The 21644-nt window shown below is 41.9% G+C and overlaps 2 protein-coding genes across 4 annotated transcripts in view; one reads left to right on the top strand and one right to left on the bottom strand.

The window, feature by feature from the left end:
- Positions 1-21644, bottom strand: part of stab1 (stabilin 1) — a 142397-nt gene that overhangs the window by 96925 nt on the left and 23828 nt on the right. For all 3 annotated transcript variants that reach the window (XM_041783712.1, XM_041783713.1, XM_041783714.1), the window contains 8 exons: positions 14017-14151; positions 13730-13801; positions 11343-11456; positions 10565-10618; positions 10132-10212; positions 9870-10028; positions 8744-8806; positions 1852-1944 (listed from right to left, as the gene is read on the bottom strand). In XM_041783712.1, the coding sequence (XP_041639646.1) occupies positions 1852-1944; positions 8744-8806; positions 9870-10028; positions 10132-10212; positions 10565-10618; positions 11343-11456; positions 13730-13801; positions 14017-14151 (771 nt within the window). The remainder of the gene's footprint in view (positions 1-1851; positions 1945-8743; positions 8807-9869; positions 10029-10131; positions 10213-10564; positions 10619-11342; positions 11457-13729; positions 13802-14016; positions 14152-21644) is intronic.
- LOC121507406 (zinc-binding protein A33-like) lies at positions 14912-18777 on the top strand. Its single transcript, XM_041783715.1, has one exon. It carries the CDS (start codon positions 15165-15167, stop codon positions 16575-16577), a length of 1413 nt encoding a protein of 470 aa, XP_041639649.1. The 5' UTR covers positions 14912-15164; the 3' UTR covers positions 16578-18777.

Here is a 21644-nt window from a genome sequence, read left to right as displayed (position 1 = left end):
GCCCATGTCGGTACAGGACTCGTTTGACTGTTCATAATGACACACTCTTACCAGCTTCAGCCGGCATCTTCACAACGTCTTTTGCTTTTGTTCTTGGGTTGAGATGCACTTTTCGGACCAAAGCATGTTCATCTCTGGGACACAGAACCCGTCTCCTTCTTGAGCAGTATGATGGCTGGACATTCCCATGGTGTTTAAACTTGCGTATAATTGTTTGAACAGATGAACGTGGCACCTTCAGACATCTGGAAATTGCACCCAAGGATGAACCAGACTTGTGCAAGTCCACAATTCTCTTCCTGATATCTTGGCTGATTTCTTTTGATTTTCCCATGATGTTACACAAAGAAGCAGTGTGTTTCCGGTGTGCCTTAAAATACATCCACAGGTGTGCCTCTAATTAACTCAAATGTTGTCAATAAACCTATCAGAGGCTTCCAAAGACATGACATCATCATCTGGGCTTTCCCAAATTGTTTAAAGGCATAGTAATCTTAGTGTATGTAAACTTCTGACTTTGAAGAAAGTAACAAAAACTTTCTAAAAAAAATCCTTTTCTCATTAGTCTGGCATTTAGCAAATAGAAATAATTTTGGTAATCCTAATTGACCAAAAACAGGAAAAGTTTAATCTGATTTAATGTTAGACGATGAGAAAAAAAAAGTTTAGGTGCCTTTTTATATAGTGTATGTAAACTTCTGGTTTCAACTGTACTTAGTACATGGGAGTGTGGACTGTGCTGATACTACAATAAACTGACTGCTTTGGGAGGACAAATGTTGGATAAAAATTAAAATGTTGAAAGAAATGTTTGAAATGTAAATGTTTAAAAGTTGAGTTGTTTTGAATGTTTATTTGAATATTGTAAATTGTTTGAAAGAAACTGTATGGGGGAAGGGGCACATCATACATTATATTCTTCCAGGGGAGCCTCACTCTCCTACAGTTTGAAAACTGGGGCTAGAATTAGTGAGTAAAAAAAACACACGAGCATTGCATGCTTATCGGAAGAACACCAAAAACAAACAAACAAACAAACAAACAAAAAAAAACAATAAACAAAGTTGGACTGAGATGTTTTTATGCATACAACAGGTTAAGTTTGCAAAAAAGGTGCAGTTTCTGTAAGTATTTACAAAAGCTAAATAAAGTCTATTATTTCATTACTTCAAGAAACTGAGGGACCTGTATGGGTGTAATGTGTCTGGATAATATCCTTTAATGGATTTAGACTCTGGGGACCCTTTATGATGCAGGACTGTTTTTGTTGGATTATTATGATCAGGAGGAAATAGCAGACCCCTGCAACTGACTGGAGACGAGTCAGGGTGTATGCTGCCTCTCACCCGATGACAGCTGGGACAGTCTCCAGCCCCCATGACCCTCAATGGGATAAGTGATGTTGAAAAAGGATGGATGGATGGAAAACAGGAGAACTTTACATGGTAAATTAAATGGTTTGGCACATTGTTGGTTGTTTAGTCTGTGGTCTGATATTTACATGGATTATGGCTGCTGTGTCAACTATCTTGAAATAACTGACATGATGGAATGGCAAGAACTGAGACTTTTTATCAACGTATGGAAGAAATAAAAACCTAGACAGCAGCTGTTGCGTGAATAGTTATGATAATTTAACACACTGACAGCCATCAGATTTTCAACAGTTGTTCAGTCTTCACATATATACCATCATCTTTCTACAGTGGGAAAATTAGAAGTAAATCAGTAATTGGATCATATAAACTCACACAGTCCATGCAGTCAACACTTTCTTTTATAAAGGAACAATAAGTGCTAAAAATAAAACTGATAAAATACACTGAAAATAACTCATGATGCAGTTCTCACCAGTTTGGTGGCGTTGCAGTATTTGGCGCAGCCTTGTCTGAGAAACATGCTGACAGGACTCTCGTGATATTCACAGCCAGTCAAATAGGTTTCCTAAAGACATAGACACATGAGCATCTCCATCCTTTTCTTTCAGTACTCCCAACAAGATCTTGGGAGTGTATTTAAGTTATTGTAGAAAAGTTCTTGCACAATCAGACAAACCAGAGCAATATTTAGCAGCAAACTCAAAGCAAAACCCTTTGAATAATGGTTGCCAATAAGCAAAAAAGGGTATTATAAAGTATTGCTGTTAATAATTTAGGGTAATAGATTGGTAAGTGATTGATTTTATTTAAACAATATAAAATCAATAATAACAGCAATAACTAATTCAAAGCGCTGACCTTTACTTTTATATTCTGTAAATAACAGACAGGAAACTAACGATGTGCATTTCTGAGTCACGTTCAATTATTCTAAGAAAATACAAAGATTCTAAGAGATGGACTGGGATGTACATTTGAGTCTGATGCAAAGTCACAATGGAAATGATCAGTCTGCCAACAAATGTAGCATTGCTTTATGCTAATTCAAATTTCAGAAATGATCTACTTTCCATCACTATATTAATTTAAACACATCATTTTTCATTTACAAAAATACTCAGAAAAAATGTTTCTATTTCATTCTTCCTGACCGCCAGAGACGGTATGCAATACCTGGATATCATCGCGCTGTGGCGCGAGAGGTCGAGACATAATACCAACAAAGTCACATGTGACCTGGTGACGAAAGCAATCTGATAAGAAGCCCTGTCACCCAGCAGTCGACTCCTTTTCATCTTCTCGCCATTACGCGCAGGTCGTACAGTTTGTTTTGCCAGCTTAGCATCTAGCCGCCTATGCTAGTAGCCTCGTAACCCATCGGTTGGAGCTACGTCCTGTCCTCCAGAGGCTGCATAGCCGGTGTTCATTACCTAACCGGGAGTTTTGCCGCACCTTTGCAGGTAAGTATTATCATCTTCTCCCGGCTGGTATTACTCTTGTTTACTCTCGTTGCCGTTAGCGTCTCCGCTGTAGCGGCTAACGTTGCTTGTGTTGACTTGCTATTTTCAGGAGTCACCGACTTAGCTAAAGCTATTACTTCCAAACCTTTCGACCGACCGGTCTCGCTGAGGTGCTCCCGCCTGACAGCGACGACTGTGTATAAGGTCTGTGGACAGTAGCGGAGAGTGTTCTCGCTCCATAGCTACCGTCCAACTTCACTACCGCGATCTGGCTTCCCACGGCTTGTGACTGAGTGTGATTCGCTCTTGCTGCTTGCTAGACCTACGGTGCTAAGTCAGTGATTCCTGGTGGGTGTGTAGCCGAGTGTTTCCGCTCTTGCCCCACACTACCCCGATATTGGAGCTTCTTCTTGCTGACTAATTAGCGTACCTCTCCCCGTGACCGTAACTGAACGTTCGTGAAAACAAAGGCAGTCGAGCCGGGCTTGACAGCGACCATGTTCTCAACTTGCAATGCCTGCATGACCCCTCTCAGTGCAGAGGATGGCCATGACACTTGTCCAACATGCCTTGGCGTTGAACATCTAAGGCAGGCGATGACAGACCAGGCCTGCAGTAATTGCTGCTGCATGCCGTTGGCAGAGAGGGCCGCTAGGCTAGCTAGGTATGAAAATAGCCTAAGCGGGACCCCCTCTTTGAGCTCCAAACGCAAACACAAGTTGAGCTCCACTGTTGCTAAGAAGAAACAGAGACGTGAGGAGCCGCTGGCTCTCAAGGTGGACACACTGGCCTCTGAATTTGCCCAGATTAAGGCCCTTCTCCTTAATTTGCAACCTGAGGCCCACCCTCCCGTTGCTACAGTTGCTAGCTCTGTTGCTCCAGCACCACCTCCTATGATCGGTGAGGGTGATAGCTTGTCTTCCCTATCCCCTGTTGCTATTCTGCAAGGTGAAGATGTCCTTTCTATTGCAGCTTCAGGGAACTGCTTTAGTGATAAAGAGGGGGGAGAGCAGGAGGATTTGATGAGGGTGCCCTCACACTCTTCAGGAATGGACTCTCTTGAGTCAGATTCCATGAAAGATGTTGACACTGGGCTTTCAACAGTTAAAAAAGCCATTCAGCTGGCTATCTCTCGGCTTGGCCTCGATGTTGCCCCTGTTGAGATGGCTACGGCCAATGCCTTCTTCAAAAATACTCCGCAACAGTCTACCTTCCAAGTGCCTCATTCGGTACCATACATTGAGGAGCTTAAAAGATGCTGGCCTGACCCTAAGGCATTCCACCATTTGCCTAGTGACTGCAGGGTTTTGGCCGCTATGAAGGATGCTGCCCAGTGTGGGCTAGACCAAATGCCTGCCATTGATGCATCTATTGCTTCTTTGATAGTCTCCCCAGATGAGGCCCTCCGACCAGATGCCCGCTGCCCGCGCCCACAGTGCAGGATCACTGATGACCTCCTCATCAAGTGCTATGATATAGCAGCTAGGATGGGGCGCATCGGTAACTCATCCCACCTTGTTCTGGCTCTGTCACAGACCCTTCAGACCACCGGAGCTGATGCCCCCACACAGAGCCTGAGTGATGCTTCACTTCAGGCTTTTGCTTTCATGACAAGAGAGCTTGGCAGACTTATGTCCACTTTGACTCTGGCCCGACGCCAAGTTTGGCTGGCCCAGTCCCCCTTATCAGAGGCATGCAGGAAGACCCTACGCACACTACCGGTTGTTCCGGGACAGATGTTTGGGTCTGCAGCCCAAGAGGCCTTGGAGCGCAGTGCTCAAGTTAATAAGGTCAGACAGCAGTTTGCTGATCTATGCCGGGCGCCCCTGCCTAAATCAAGGCATGCCAACAGTTATCGCCCTGTAGCAAGGACTCAGAGTCCTTTGGGGGCTGGACGTTCCTCCCCTCAACAGGGCCATGCTCATCGGACCCCTTCACAGCCTGCCTTTCGAGCACCAAGGGACAGGGGCCCCAAGCATGGGGCCTCTTCTGGCCGACTCCCTAAGCCGCAAAAAGGCTATGGGGGCCGAACCTGACTCCCAAGCCATGGGTGCCAGCCGCTTCTCCCCACAGCACCTCAGCCGCTGGAAGGCCTTTGTCTCAGACCCCTGGGTGTTAATGACTCTCTCCAGGGGATACAGTATTCAGTTCAGACGTCGGCCTCCAAAGTTCAATGGCATCAAGGTGACTGTTGTCAACGACCCTTTGAGGTCTCTGGTTCGAAGTCAGGAGATTGCGGCACTTTTAAGGAAAGGCGCCATCGAAACTGTACAAAGTTCTTGTCAGAAGAGGGGTTTCTATTCAGCTTATTTTCTAGTTCCGAAGAAAGATGGCGGGTTTCGCCCCATTCTCGACCTCAGGAAGCTGAACCAGTACATAAAGGTTCTGCGTTTTCATATGCTCCGCACAGCAGATGTTCTCCAGGCTGTGTCAGAGGGAGACTGGTTCACAAGTGTCGATTTGAAGGATGCTTATTTCCATGTGCCAGTGGCACCCAAGCACAGACAGTTCCTCCGCTTTGCATTCAAGGGAGAGGTTTACCAGTTTCGTGTGCTCCCATTCGGGCTTTCGCTTGCTCCTCGGATCTTCACAAGGGTCACTGCAGCTGCACTTGCCCCTTTGCAGGCCAAAGGCATGCGAGTTCTTCCCTACTTAGACGATTGGCTGGTTTGCGCTCCAACACAGGAGCAGGCGCTTTGCAACACAGAAACCCTTCTGTCCCATGTGTTGGAACTGGGGTTCACGGTGAACTTTGCAAAGAGCTCTTTGATTCCCAGTCAGTGCATCACATTCATCGGCATCGCTCTCAACTCAGTGTCGATGAGGGCTTCACCCTCCCTCCAGAGGGTGAACGATATCCTCAGCCTTGTCTCTCGTTTTCAGAGGGGCAAGAGAATAACATACAGACTACTGCTCCAGTTACTAGGGAAAATGACAGCAGCAACAACGGTCATCCCTCTAGGCCTCCTCTCGTTGCGCCCTTTGCAAATCTGGGTCAACGGGTTGGGTCTCGACCCCAAGAGACACCAAAACAGGACGGTGCTGATATCAGGCCAGTGCCTTCGGGCCCTGGAGCCTTGGAGAGACAGAACTTATCTGTGCTGCGTTGTTCCCCTGGGCTCACTTCCGTCCCGCTGGGAGATAGTAGTGACTGATGCCTCCCTCTCAGGTTGGGGGGCTGTGTGGCACCACAGGACAGTCAGGGGGGACTTGGAGCTCCCATCAGAGGCTCTGGCACATAAATGTGTTGGAACTGCGTGCAGTCCATCTAGCGCTCAGGCATTTTCTCCCCTTCTTGGAAGGCAAACATGTCTTAGTGCGTTCGGACAACACATCTACGGTTTACCATGTGAACCACCAGGGTGGCACCAGGTCCATCAAGTCCCTAAGGGAGGCACAGAGGCTACTGCTGTGGGCATCAGCCCACCTAGCGAGCCTCAGAGCTGTGCACCTGCCAGGAGTGCAGAACGAGGCAGCAGACATGCTCTCCCGCCAGAAGCCCCCACCAGGCGAATGGAGGCTGAATCCTTCAGTGGTTCAGATGATCTGGAAGAGGTACGGCAGAGCGGAGGTCGACTTATTTGCGTCAGAGGCTTCGACGCATTGCCCACTGTGGTTTTCCCTCTCGGAACAGACCAGTCCACTGGGACAGGATGCGCTAGCGCATCCCTGGCCAGACTGCCTCCTGTATGCTTTTCCTCCTCTCCCCCTGCTCATGCTGACACTTCACAGGATAGAAAGAAGCAACCATTCCGTGCTGCTGGTAGCCCCGTACTGGCCAGGGCGAGTCTGGTTTCCTGTTGTTTGTCGGCTTCTCAACGGAGTGCCCTGGCCTCTCCCACAGAGGCAGGATCTTCTGTCCCAGTTGGAGGGGCGCATTTGGCACCCTCAGCCGAAACGTCTTCAACTGCAGGTCTGGCCGCTGAAGGGCCTGGCTCCCTGCTGAGCTCCTGTGAGCAGGCGGTGGTCCAGACAGTACTAAATTCGAGAGCTCCCTCCACTAGGGAACTGTATTCCAACAGATGGAAACTCTTTTCCAGTTGGTGTACAGATCAACATGAGGATCCAGTGTGTTGCTCTGTTCCTGTATTGCTCAGGTACCTGCAGTTGTTGTTGGATAGAGGTCTCTCCATCTCAACCATTAAGGTATATGTTGCTGCTATCTCAGCTCAGCATGTATTTGTGGATGGTCGTAGCGTGGGTTCACATCCTCTAGTGAGTCGCTTCTTGAAGGGCGCGCTGCAGTTGCGGCCTCCCTTTGCCACGCGGGTACCTTCCTGGGATTTGCCTGTTGTCTTAGAGTCCCTTTGCTCCTCACCATTTGAGCCACTGGATCAGGCTGAACTCAGATGGTTATCTGGTAAGACCGCTTTTTTACTCGCTATGGCCTCTGCTAAGCGTGTCAGTGACCTTCACGCCCTCTCTATTTCCAGTGACTGTTTACATTGGCATTCTGATGGCTCGGGGGTTGCCATGTGGCCCAACCCCTCATTTCTTCCTAAGAGGCTTTCTGCCTTTCATGTCAATAGGCCTATCAACTTGGCAGCTTTCACCCCACCGTCTGGGGTGGAGGAACTGTCCCACGGTGCTGGCCTCCTCTGTCCAGTCCGGGCCTTGAGACAGTACATTCAGGTTTCTGCAGAGTTTCGTAAAACTGATGCACTGTTTGTCTGTCATGGTGGTTCCAGGAAGGGACAAGCCTTGTCTAAACAGAGGCTCTCTAACTGGATTGTAGATACCATCTCCATGGCGTACAGTCTGAGAGGCCTCCAGGTCCCTTCTGTGAAATGTCATTCAACCAGGAGCGTGTCTACATCTTGGGCTGCCTTGAAGGGCGTTCCGCTCAATGACATATGTGCTGCAGCTGCTTGGGCATCATCCTGCACCTTCGCTCGGTTCTATCGGGTCAATGTGGCAGCCCCTCATCCTGTGGCAACAGCAGTCCTGTCTGCTTCTTCAGTTCTTTGCTAAGCAAGGTGAGTGTGTATCCTCGTGACCTTGTTGGTATGGGTCATCCAGGTATTGCATACCGTCTCTGGCGGTCAGGAAGAATGAAATAGAACGAGAGTTACAGCTGTAACTAAGGTTCTATGAATTCTGGATGACCGTCACTCGGAATCTTGTCGAGAAGATTCTGTAGGAGTCGACTGCTGGGTGACAGGGCTGCTTATCAGATTGCTTTCGTCACCAGGTCACATGTGACTTTGTTGGTATTATGTCTCAACCTCTTGCGCCACAGCGCGATGATATCCAGGTATTGCATACCGTCTCTGGCGGTCATCCAGAATTCATAGAACCTTAGTTACAGCTGTAACTCTCGATTTCTTGACTTAGGAGAAACCAAGTTAGTCTCCTAGCAGATACATTGTGTCCACAGATAGTACTGCTATCTTCTTCTTTTGATATTTAAGGATGATTTTCAAACAAGTTTCTGCTACTGCTACTCTTGAGGTAGGACTGCAGTAATGCTGCTATCACTACTACTACTGCATAATAATATTAACAGTAATAATAATAATTATAGTTTATTTGAATTGGAATTTTTTAATACAGGTAATGAAGTGCTTCATAGCATACATTACAACATGTTAAAAGCGAACAGACAAGAATGAAAAAAGAAGCAATCACACAAGGAAGCAAAGAAGCAATAAAAATACAAATAAAAGGGACTGAATAAAGTTACATCAGAAGTGGTTTTGTTCCGCTCCTAAAAGCTCCTCCAAATAGCTTTTGCAGCTTTGTCTATAAACAATATTACTGACCTACCAGTTAAGCAAATCAAATTTACAGCACAGATTGTTTAACATTTGCACCTCAGTGTTTGTCTGAGTTCCTTCATGGTAGAACAGTAAAATAAAATCGTGTATAAAAAAACCCATGTATAAAAGTTGTATAAAGTTTTACCATTTCTGTGCTGCCTTCTGGACACGGAATCTCACGGAAGAACCCACAGTGATCACACTGACCCTGAAAACACAAAAACACACACTTTTAAAAATCACACTAGCTTTATTATGAGTTAGTTAGTTACTCTATCTTGCGTCACATCATTTACCTCAGTAGACAGGGTTTGTGGGTGCAACGAGTTTTTGATCATGTTTTAAATCTGCTTCTCATCATTGATATATATTTCCTGTAAAGTGATACCTTTTATTCAAGCTCAGTTTGTGTAATTACATGCTCACATGCTGAGGTTCTATCCAGTTTTATCAATATTAATTAAATAATCGCAGCACACTAAATAGCCTGCACACATGTGACAGACAGGAGAAGTGCGTGTTTATACTTAAAAACTTAAAAGTTTCCTCTAGTTTGTGCCCGTATTTAGCAAACACACATAGAGCAGAGCATTCGTCTGTGTTCGTCCAATGCATCTGCTGCAGGGAAGAAAATTTGGGAAACTTATGAAACACTGTGTGTAAACTGCAATTTCAGTTAAAAATGGGATTTACCTGGTGCAATGCTTGTCAGAAAATAAGTTTTCATGACCTTAGAGCTTTGAGAGCTGGGGTTAGAAGGAAATTTGCTGGAGACGGTTACCTCACACTTTTAATATGAAGGAAAAACCCTGAACAGTGTGCATCGATGCTAAAGGGCCTTAAAACATATTTGGCAACCGCTAAATTGAACAGTTAGCATTGTTGGCTGTGATGAGCAGACTGTATGCGTCTCTGGGCACTTTCTTTCTCTACTTAATCCTTGGGCTAAATATATGAATTTCTTTCATAAATTCTGAACTTTCTAGTATGACCAAAAGAAAAAAAAAATACATTTATTGGATGTAGGTGTGTATAAGTATCAAAAAATTAATAACATTGGATTTTTGAAATAGTCATTCATAGAATTTATATTATGAAAAACCTCAACAGTAAAATGAGACATCAGTTGGTTTGGTTGGTAGTGGTATTTTAGTGATAAAACATTAGCTACGTTCAGTTAATAAACAAATGTTTAGATTATCTTAAGTCTGTTTTTGAGTCTGCTGTTCCTTCAAGCTTCTCTGATCTGGCAGTCTGCTCCCTCTGCTTACCACAAGGATCTTCTTCTCGATAACGTCACAGCGGTGAGGCAGGATGGGAAGGATAGAGGGCGGGTAAAGCAAACCGTCAATCATGTGGATGATACCGTTGGATGCTATAATGTTGGTGCTCTTCAGATGGACACCCTTCTCCCCCAATAGGATTTCACCCTAGAGAGAAAAGATAGAGGTGATCAGAGTTCCTGTAAAACAGCTTGTTTTACTGTCAGTCATGTTTTGAGAGATACTGTGAAGAATTTGTTGCAACACTTACATTATCGGACACAGTGATGGAGACAATCTGATTTGCCATTGTCTGAATCTGAGGGACAGCAGCCAACTCCTCCACTGTCAGCTGCAGACAATAAAGATGTAACATTAATATTTTGTTAAGCTTGTTTTTTGACAGTTTTACCTTTTTTCTATTTGTGGCTGTGTGAAAAATGATCACAGGATAGTGAAAGTTAAAAGTATGTTCTCTGGGAAGGAAGATGTAACAGTAAACTTAAGGACAATTCGTCTTCTAAGTTCAATGCAGGCTGGCGTTGCCTAAACATGTGATATCTTGCAGAAGGCCAGACTCTTGAAGGACAGGCTCTTTTTTATCTGGCAACCTTTACAGAGCACAAAAATGCAGCAGAGAAGCAGCAATGACGAAGCAACAGAAGTTTGATACAATACAGGAAGTGTGGATTTTCAGTTCTTACCATAGCCTGGTTGAAAACGTGGTGTCTAAGGAGTTCCTGAAGTTTATGTTTGGCCTTGAAAAGACAAAAATGACTTATGAAAAAGGCCATTTCCTTTACCAAACATACTGTTAGCTTAAATAAAAAAATAGAAATTAAAGAGTGACTTATATTATGTCTTGAAATATAAAGCTTCTTTTAAAAGGAAAAAAAAATATTTGTCAGCAAAATGTAAAAAATTTTACATGAAAAACTAGTAAGAGGACTGAGAATGCAAGACAGTATCAGGGGCTAGCTATTTCTTTTTCACTTTCCATATGAAATGTGATAAAAATAAAACCATCATCATGAAAATCTTTCATAGCATAGCAAGCTAACAGATTTTTGCCAATATCGAATATGATGGCAATTTTAGCCGGTACACATGCCAATATTAAATGTAATTCTGACCAAAAACTATAGTCCTTAAAACACAATTCAAAATGTGAGAATGAACAACTTAAAAATTGAATTTCTTCAAGTGTTAAGAGTGATAAAAGTGATGCTGAAAAAAAAGGGAAAGACTTTGGATGATGTAGGACTGTTGGTCCAGCCTAAAACTCCACTTACTTTTGTGTACAGCCAATATTTACAGCTGATACAGGCAGATTTTTATAGCCAAATTATCAGTTATATATGCCTGCAGAAATTTTCATATCTGCTAATACCAGTTCTTTACTTTCAAAGTTACTATCTGCCAGTACCAAAATCATGCGGATAACATCATGCATCCCTAGTATAAAAGAGAAATTCTGCTTACATCATGTAGCATGTACAAGATGCTGCCGTCTCTGGCTTGGTCCACTGCCTCGTTAGTGGGGATGAACACAGTCAGAGGTCCTGGACCTCGCAGTGGAGGGGGAGCTCCACAGTTCTGCAAAATAAAAAACATCTAAGATTTTGGCTTTGATATCTACTGCATTTGGACCTGGTATGGCGTCTTCTCCCCTTAAGTTACTTTGGCTATGACTGGTTTACTCTTCAAAAATGCTTTTAAATTAAAAAAAAAAAAAAAAAAAAAAAAAAAAGAAAAAGCTAAACACTATTGCGTTTGTTGTGAGCAACCCTGGATCTGGTTTAAAACTGTAATCATCATGGGCAGACAGCAGTAAATGTTAGCTTAAAACAGAAATGAAGGAAAAACCAATACATTTGATACAGTGATAGTGGATAATTGGCTCATACATGACAAATGAAACTAGCAAAATAGACAGGATTCATTAAGAGTGAATTATGAACACTTCAGGTCATGTGACTACCATCACACATCCTGCAATGTGATGACTTTGCATGCACACATCATTGTAGTTGTAAAACTATATATATATATATATATATATATACATATATATATATATATATGTATATATGTATATACAGTCATGGAGAAAAATATTGGCACCCCTGGAATTTTTCCAGAAAATACACCATTTCTCCCAGAAATTGTTGCAATTACAAATGTTTTTGGTATACATGTGTTCATTTCCTTCATGTGCATTGAAACAAGACAAAAAATCAGAAGACAAAAGACAAAATTGACATAATTTTACACAAAACTCAAAAAATAGGCCGGACAAAAATATTGGCACCCTCAAATTAATATTTGGCTGCACACCCTTGGAAAAAACTAACTGAAACCAATCACTTCCTATAACCATCAACAAGCTTCTTACACCTCTCAACTGGAATTTTGGACCACTCTTCTTTTGCAAACTGCTCCAGGTCTCTCAGATTTCAAGGGTGCTTCTTGCAACAGCAGTTTTAAGATCTCTTCATATGTGTTCAAGGGGATTTAGATCTGAACTCATTGCTGGCCACTTCAGAACTCTCCAGTGCTTTGTCTCCAACCATTCCTTGGTGCTTTTTGAGGTATGTTTCAGGTCAGTGTCCTGCTGGAACACCCATGACCTCTGATGCAGACCCAGCTTTCTGACACTAGGCCCTACGTTGCGGCCCAAAATTTTTGATAGTCTCAGATTTCATGATTCTTTGCATACAGTCAAGGCACCCAGTGCCAGAGGCAACAAAATAACCCCAAAACATCCTTGAACCTCCACCATGTTTGACTGTAGGTACTGTGTTCTTTTCTTTGTAGGCCTCATTCTGTTTTCTGTAAACAGTAGAATGACCTGCTTTTCCAAAAAGCTCTACCTTAGTCTCATCTGTCCACAAAATGTTCTCCCAGGAGGATTGAGGCTTACTCAGGTACATTTTTGCAAACTCCAGTCTGGCTTTTTATGTCTCTTTGTCAGCACTGGGGTTCTCCTCAGTCTCCTGCCATAGCGCTTCATCTCATTCAGATGACGACGTATGGTCTGAGCTGACACTTTTGCACCCTGAGTCTGCAGGACAGCCTGAATTTGTGTGGAAGTTGACTGAGGATGTTTATCCACCATTCCAACTATACTGCGTTGCATTCATTTGACAATTTTTCTCTTCTGTCGACATCCAGGGAGATTAGCCACAGTTCCATGGGATGTAACTTCTTGATTATAGTACGCACAGTGGACAAAGGAATTTCAAGTTCTCTGGAAATGGTCTTGAAACCTTGAGATTGTTCATATTTTTCTACAATTTTGCTTCCTAAGTCCTCAGACAATTCTCGGCTTTTCTTTCTCTTCTCCATGCTTGGTGTGACACACACAGGCACACAACACAAAGGTTGGGTCAACTTTTATACATTCTAACTGGCTTCAGGTGTGATTTTTATATTGCCAGCACCTGTTACTGCTACAGGTGAATTTAAATGAGCATCACATGCTTGAAATAAAATGATTTACCCACAGTTGTAAAAAGGGTGCCAATAATTTTGTCCGGCCCATTTTTTGAGTTTTGTGTAAAATTATGTCAATTTTGTCTTTTTTCTTCTGATTTTTTGTCTTGTTCCAATGCACATGAAGGCAATGAACACATGTATACCAAAAACATTTGTAATTGCAACGGTTTCTGAAAGAAATGGTGTATTTTCTGGAAAAATTCCAGGGGTGCCAACATTTTTGTCCATGACTATATATATTTTTGGGCCCTAGTTGAAAGCTTACTCAGAGACCTGCTGTTCCTAAGTTTGGTGCACAAAATGCTCTCTTATTTTCTTTAAATATGAGAGGAATCAACTTCAGAATGTTATATGGAGAAAAAAATACTCACATCAACGAGGGACAGGAAGCGGTTGTATCTGTCATCCTTGGTCAGAATTTCCCCAATGGTCTTATCAGCAAACTAAGGACAAGGGGCAGATAATTAAATGTCACTGACTGTAGTATCGGCTAAATTTAGTAAATGTAGTTAGAATGCACTATTTTCATGTGGGAAACATCCAGTTCACAAAACAGTAATACACATAAATTTAACTAAACAGATGAGATGTAAACAGTGTATAATTAGATGGGTAGTTATTTTTGTATTTGTATTTCTACAGTGACCCTTCAATTCACCTGTTCATCACGAGCAGGCCTATCAGGAGTGTTAGTTATTGGCTGGTCGATGATGTGAATGACACCATTGGCTGCTGGCAGGTCTTCTTGGATAATGGTGTAAACTTTGCTGGGATCTTCCATCAGGATGAACTTCTACATAAAACAAAAAGAGAAACATAAGGTGTTTAGATTGAACCGATAATTGAGACTTTCTGCAAATTTGGGCATTTTTTCCACATTAAAACTCATAAGAAATTTGCTCTTAAGTAAAAATATTCCCTCTACATGTGTGAAGTCTCTTTTATACTGAAAATTAATTCTGAAAAGTCACCTTAAATTGTAATGTAATAAGCTTCATTACATTATTGTAACATACTGTTGACTTGAAATACCTCCTGTTTTCTCTTTTTTTGGCCGATCAAGATGAATAATTGACAAAAATGTCTGGATTCTGGAATGCAAGAGGCAACTAAAATCAAGCATGAAAAAGTCTTTTCTCTTCTTTTTTTTTTTGCTACATTGGATCCTACTTATTACCTATAAATAAAAATTTTACTTCAACACACAAACGATTTAAGTCATTTAGAAGTGAGAAATGTTTGAGCAAAATACTGCAAATTTGGAAAATAACTGCTTTATATTAACCTAATTATTTTATAAAGAATCAGGACTGACATCAAAATTAACTCAGATTATATGTAATTTGCATGGATTTGTTGTGTGAAGAGATCTTCTAAATCAATATGCACAAGGAATTAGATCATTCATGCCAAGTGTCTGGCAGTACACACCCAGTATAATGAACATGAGCTTATCAGTCATGAAATATGTCCTGACAAAGCTCCACCCAGTCTCTGAGTCACAGTAAAACAGGAAGGGCAGTTTCGTTTTCCTCATTCATGAGCCAGAGCACAGTTCGTGAGACGAAGGAAGACTGACAACAAAAACAACCAAAAAAAAACAAAAAAAACAATAAACATCAACTGAGAGAGGACTTTTGAAGAAGACGACACTGGATTTACCAGCATATCAAACACTTCCTTTTCCACCTGCTGCTGACTGCACAAAACAACCAAGGGAGCGACATCTGAAAGTAACTTTCACAGAACTTTATAGGCCTGCCTTTCTTGTCTGCTTGCTGTGTTTAATCTCTACTCTGAGAAAAAATGTCTTTAAGGTCAGAAGAGGATTTCCTCTGTCCAATCTGCCATGAGATCTTCGAAGATCCTGTAGTTCTGTCATGCAGTCACAGCTTCTGTAAAGGCTGTCTGCAGAGATGGTGGAAGAGTAAACAATCCCGTGAGTGTCCGTGTTGTATGAGAAGATCCTCAAAGAGTGATCCACCTCGTAACCTGGCATTACGGAACCTGTGCGAGGCCTTTGTGCAAGACAGAGATCAGAAATCTTCAAGAGAGTCTGAAGCTCTCTGCAGTCTGCACTCTGAGAAACTCAAACTCTTCTGCCTTGACCATCTGCAGCCGGTGTGTGTCGTCTGTCGAGATTCAAAGATACACAACAACCACAAATTCAGACCAATTGATGAAGCTGTTGGAGAACAAAAGGCAGAGCTTCAGAAAATCCTGAAGCCTATAAAAGAAAAAATTGAGCTCTTCAAAGAAGTTAAAGAAAAACATGATCAAACAGCTGAATACATTAAGGTCCAGGCACAAAATACAGAGAGACGCATTAAGGAGCAGTTTGATAAGCTTCACCAGTTTCTACAAAAGCAAGAGGAGGCCAGGATCTCTGCTCTGAGGGAGGAAGAGGAGCAGAAAAGTCAGAAAATGAAGGAGAAGATTGAGGCACTGAAAAGAGAGATAGCAAGTCTGACAGACACAATCAGGGCCACAGAGAAGAAGATGATAGCTGACAATGTCTCATTCCTGCAGAACTTCAAGACTACATTGGAAAGAATCCAGCAGCGCACCCTGCTGAATGATCCAGCCGTGGTCTCTGGAGCTCTGATAGATGAGGCCAAACACCTGGGCAATCTGAGCTTCAAAATCTGGAGCAACATGAAGGAGATCATCTCCTACACTCCTGTGATTCTGGATCCAAATACAGCTGATCCAGAGCTTGTCCTGTCTGATGATCTGACCAGTGTGAGATCAGGAGAGCCACAACAGCTTCCTAAGAACCATGAGAGGACCAAATTCTCCTGCTCGGTCCTCGGCTCTGAAGGCTTTGACTCAGGGACTCACTGCTGGGAGGTTGTTGTTGGAGCCAACAAGGACTGGGAACTAGGCATTTTGGGACAGAACATCCAGAAGAGTGGACAACCACAGTCAAGTTTGTGGAGAATCATGTTCTCCAATGGTAAATTTACTGCTTTCTCCACAACGTCAAGTTCAGAGAAGAATCTTACAGTGAAGAAGCAGCTTCACAGGATCAGAGTTCAGCTGGACTTTGATGGAGGGGAACTGTTGTTCTCTGATGGGGATACTAACACACCCATACACACCTTCACTGACATCTTCACCAACACCCTGTACCCATACATTTACACTGAGAACCATCTCCCATTGGAGATTTTATCTTTAAAGCTCTCAATGATGATTGAAAAGCTAAATCAGATTTGATTACAAAAGAACTGGCTAAAATGATCATTTAGCAACTTGAGACTACACTGTCTTGGTTACAGGTTTCTGTCCCTCTTTACCAGGCATCTGTAATCAAGATTTCTTTTTCAAATAGATAGCTGGGTGCACAGTTGTCAACATACCTACAATATTTTTTTCTGTAATGACAGATTAAATTGTTTATTTCATAAAAGAATGCCTGCCAACATTTAGATTTAAAAATACAGGAGGGTTAGGGGTAGTGCTGCATGATCAAGTGTGTGACTGAAAGTGTCATGCATCTACTTGTGTTGTTCTCAGGGAAAATGCAGAGAATAATCATAGTTTTTAAAGCGTGTGTATCTTATATACAAATATCAAGTTGCATTTAACTCTAGGTTAGATTACTGTAGTTCTCTTTTACCAGGCTGTCCTAGTAAGTCCCTAAAGACCCTTCAGCTGGTCTAAAATGCCGCAGCACATGTACTGACCAGAACCTGGAAAAGAGATCATTTTACTCCTGTCTTATCTTCTCTGCATTGGCACCCTGTAAATCTGGAATAAAACAGAATTTAAAATTCCTCTTCTCACAAAGTTCTTCAAGGTCAGGCTATCTTAAAGAGCTCATAGTGCCGTAATATCCCCCTAGACCACTGCGCTCCCAAAATGTTGGCCTGCTCATGGTACCTTTTTTCAAAATTAATAATTTTTAAGAGGCCATAACAGTCTCTAAAAGTAGTTTTGGAGGTATATCCTTCAGTTATCAGGCTTGTCCCCTCTGGAATCATCTACCTGTCAGGGTCTAAGAGGCAGACACTCTCTCTACCTTTAAGAGTAGGCTTAAAACTTTCCGCTTTGATAAAGTTTACAGTTAGGACTGGCTCAGGCCTGGACCAGCCCTTAGTTAGTCAGTTATGTTCTGTCACTGCTGTGTCCATGGGTTCTCCCTGGCCCAGTGCCACATAGATTCATCTGGATCTTTGGTATAAGCAACCTGCTGCTGTGGACCCACCTGAATCCATTATTATCATTATTAATATCATTATCATCAAAGTGATGACTTTTTTGTCTAGGTTTTTTTGGACAGAAGCCATGCAAAACACAATGTTGAGGCAGAGATAACTGTAAAGCTCATTTACATTTGTGGACAGTGGGCAGGAAGATTAAAAACATGCTCCTAAAGTGAGATGAAATGTGTTGAATAAAAAAAAACTACAAATTGTTGTCTCAGAGGATTAAAGTTGTCTATATCCAAACTGCATTGGAGGCAATGGAAAATTGGAATTGTTTAAATGGACTAGCAGTTGTTGAGAGACCTGATACTCTAGTGTTATTAAATTACTGTCTTGAAGCTGAATTCCCCTTAATTCCCCTTTATTGAGACTTGTTAAACATTCATCTTAAGACGATATAACAGAATAAGACATGTCTTAAGTCTAAAATCTAAACAAAAAAAAAAACATTGCGATTTGCAGCAGGTGTGAAGAGCTCCTTGACAAGGCAAGCTCATTTTCTGGAAACGTGATGTTATATAACAGGGCAAGTAAAGGTGAAACCACAAAGGACCTTTTGGTTCATTTCTTAGAACAGCAAGGGGAATTTTTGTTTTGGGTAAACTTCTTTGACCCCAGCAAGTGACTTTATAGCTGAACTTTAAAGTCAGCCTCAACCTAGGGTTTTCCCCTAAAAGACAGGTTTCTAGGTTATAGGGTAAGGGTGGAGACTTAATGTGACCTATAAAAAGGGCCTCAAATTTCCCCTCGGGCTCTCGCGCAGAGTCCAACCATAGGTTCCGATTGGCTTGATATGGTTCTTTGGTCCTGAGACCTTCTGTGGGCAATTGGTGATAACTCTTCTCGGTGAACAAACCAGACTTGGGTCGCTACTACCTGTTGAGTTACAAGAGGCTTATACTGCAAGTGGACAGGTACCTAACCAATGGCTATTTGAAGTTGTGGAGACCCATGCTGGAATCTTTGCTCACTGATGGGAGCGTCAGCTGATCAGGTTAAACAGTTTCTATGGTCCAGGGGAGAGAGCTGAATTTAACCAAAAGCTATCTTTTGTGGTTTCACCATTCTTAATTTTGTTGTTGATGTATGTAATACTCAATGAAATTGGCTGAGTCTATCTAACTCAGGTTTTATTTTTTTGAATTTCTTGAGTGTGATTTGGAATTGATAATTTCGCTTAAGCTTTGAAAAATAAAAACGTTTATTAAAACCCCAATTTTAGTTTTTGGTTGGATTTTGTCAACAAAACTTCTAGATTAACTACACACATTTCTGAGGATTTAATGGTTCTGGTTTTTGTGGACTTAAATCTACCACAGGAGGGATTTTTCTCCGAACCTCACGAGGCCCCTGTAGGTTCCACACAGCTGTTCTCTCGCTGTTTCCTTTAAAACACATCAGGCATACTTACACACACATTTAAGGGGGGTGGTTAGGGCGGAAAGAGATGTGTTGAGCTCTGAGCTCCAGCAGCCTGTGAGTGACAGGAAACCACGAACCCGTGCACTACAACACAGACGAGTGAGTCAGGTGCTGAAGATGGAAGTCAGATAGGTTTAAAACAGACCGTATAACTTTCAAAAATCAGTATTTTATCCTGGATCTCATTATACAGTCAGTCTTTAATTATTCTGTGAGTGACTTTAAAAGTGTCTTGAGGATCACTCACAGGCCTGTAACTGATTTCATGGGCAGCATCACCCACCTTAAAAGGAACCCTGCATGATCAGACAAGTTCATCTTGTTGGGTAGATATTTGTATCGCTCATATGTATACTGAACTAAAACAACTCACAAGATATCTGCATTAGGTGTAAATTTGAGCTTATAAACTCACCAGGAGGCTGCATTGTTTTGATCCACACTGCTAGTCTGACGTCACTTAGCCACAGTGCTTCTCGCTGTTGCTATGCAGTAACTGGTTTTTCAGACTGGCAGTATGTTTTTCTGCTTGCAGCTGTTGCTGCCACAACAGGCTCCTACCAGGCACAAGTTTGCTGCATGTTGGCTTTGTCTCCCTGCTGTCAAAGCTCTGTCATTCCTCCTAAGTTTTACCTCAAGAATTCAGTGTAGAGGGGAAGCATGCCGGTAGCTTTTCAAAATAAAAGCATTATGTACAAACGAGGGGAACGTCTTCAAAGAAATGCAAAAGTGGGTTTGTACTTTGAAAAGTGCAAACCAGAAGTGTTTTCGTACTCTGTTCATATTTACCTGCACAATTTTGAACTGCGTGGAAACAGAAAGCTTCATAAATATTAGAAGTTTGGGGAACAACTTTATCAAACATACACATTTTAGCTTGTGGCCTTAACCTGGTTCATCAAGAAACAGACTTCAACATATTCTACTAATGTGGGCGTAAATATTTGCTACAACAAAGTAAATATGGCTATGTATTTATCATTTTCCTGTCTAGTTTAACCGATAACCACTTGTGGTGCAAGGAAAAAACAGACGAGACCTATAATCTTAAAATTCTCCGTGCGTGAGACGTGCAACATCTCTGAGATGCAGCCCCAACACTGGCTGCCAGTCTGAAACAGCAGGTACTGCATAGAACGGTGAGGAGCACTGTGGCTAAGTGAAGTCACACTACCAGTGTGGACAAAGACATGGTGGCCTCCTGGTGAGTTTATAAACTCAAATTACAGAAAATGCAGATATCTAGTGGGTTTTTTAGTTCAATATACATACAAGAGATACAAATATCTATCTAATAAGATGACCTTGTCTGATCATGCAGAGTTCCTTTTAAAGATGGGGGTCATTACTGCTGATTTCCAGGTATTGAGAGAGTAGCCTTTTGTCATAGTCATATATTTTTGTCTTTACCAGGCATCATTTACCAGAACCTATGGTTTAATAAGATAACATGATGCACAGCTGTTTTAAGGGCTGCAAGGATTATTTGGTGTTATTTTGAATCTACATGTTTCTGTCTTTTTTAATCCCTGTATTTAAAGGATGCAGAACAATGCAGGACAAATGAGAGACATAACACAGGCAATAATATGACAAAAAACATAAAACTGAGTACAAACATTTTAGACAGCTGAAAAAAAAAGAGACAGGGAGCAAGTTAGGAAAGAGTTAAGACAATGGCCGGATCCCAAACCGCTTATAGATCGGTCTCAGATCCTACGGATTCGCTCGAACCCGGAAGTAGTTTCCGATCCGCCATCTTGACGGCTGTCCCAAAGCCCTTACAGGGTTTTAAGATTCAAGCCATAAGACCGAGGACTGAGATTTGAAGACCAATGAGAAAAGACACATGAGAGCAGGCTTCCCGGAACTCTTTTTACTCAGAGGCCCGCCCCCTTATTGGATATCTCTCTCTGATTGGACGCTGCTACACAGTGGATGTCAGTCAAACTTTACAGCACCAGCAGAGATAAATGATGAGGAGAAAAAAAGAGTTTATAACAGACGATAAACGGACTCAACGGACTGTAAACAGAATATAAACATCAGAAGTTTTAAAGGCTCAATAACTGATGGGCTGGGATTTAAAATAAGTGTTTGAAATAAGCATTTACAGTGAAATATTGAGAATAAATAATAAAATCAATAATAAAGAGTGAATCAGTGGAGTTTAATATTTGATTAGTTTTCTGATTCACCTTCAAACACAAAATGTGTTAAAAGCTCATAAAATCTAAAGATTCAGATATAAATCTTCCTTTTCCCACCAAACACCGACAACATTTAGAGGATTTTATTCTACATTCAGTCCATCATAGCTTTAATTTAGACAAAAGATAGTCGTAGGAAAGTGAGCCATGTTTTGTCCGTCTAATTTAGTCCAAATTTAGCCCAATTATAGTCTTTAAAAAATGACAATATTACAGCAACATCTTTTAGAGAGGTCTTTATAGAAACATCTTTTCAAAAACCTGAAATTTACTGCATTTCACCGTTTACTTTTCTATTAAATCTAGACGTTGTTTAGACAGAGTGGAGACATTTTTTAACGTCTTTACCAATATTTTTTTCTAAGTGTTATAGTCTATTTAGAAATTTGTGTTTATTAGATTATGAAGAGAATTAAAATCAGACAGCAGCAGTCTGTCTGATT

Source organism: Cheilinus undulatus, linkage group 3 (assembly GCF_018320785.1).
Source record: "Cheilinus undulatus linkage group 3, ASM1832078v1, whole genome shotgun sequence".
Taxonomy (NCBI): Eukaryota; Metazoa; Chordata; class Actinopteri; order Labriformes; family Labridae; genus Cheilinus; species Cheilinus undulatus.
This window is presented reverse-complemented; position numbering and strand designations above follow the sequence as displayed.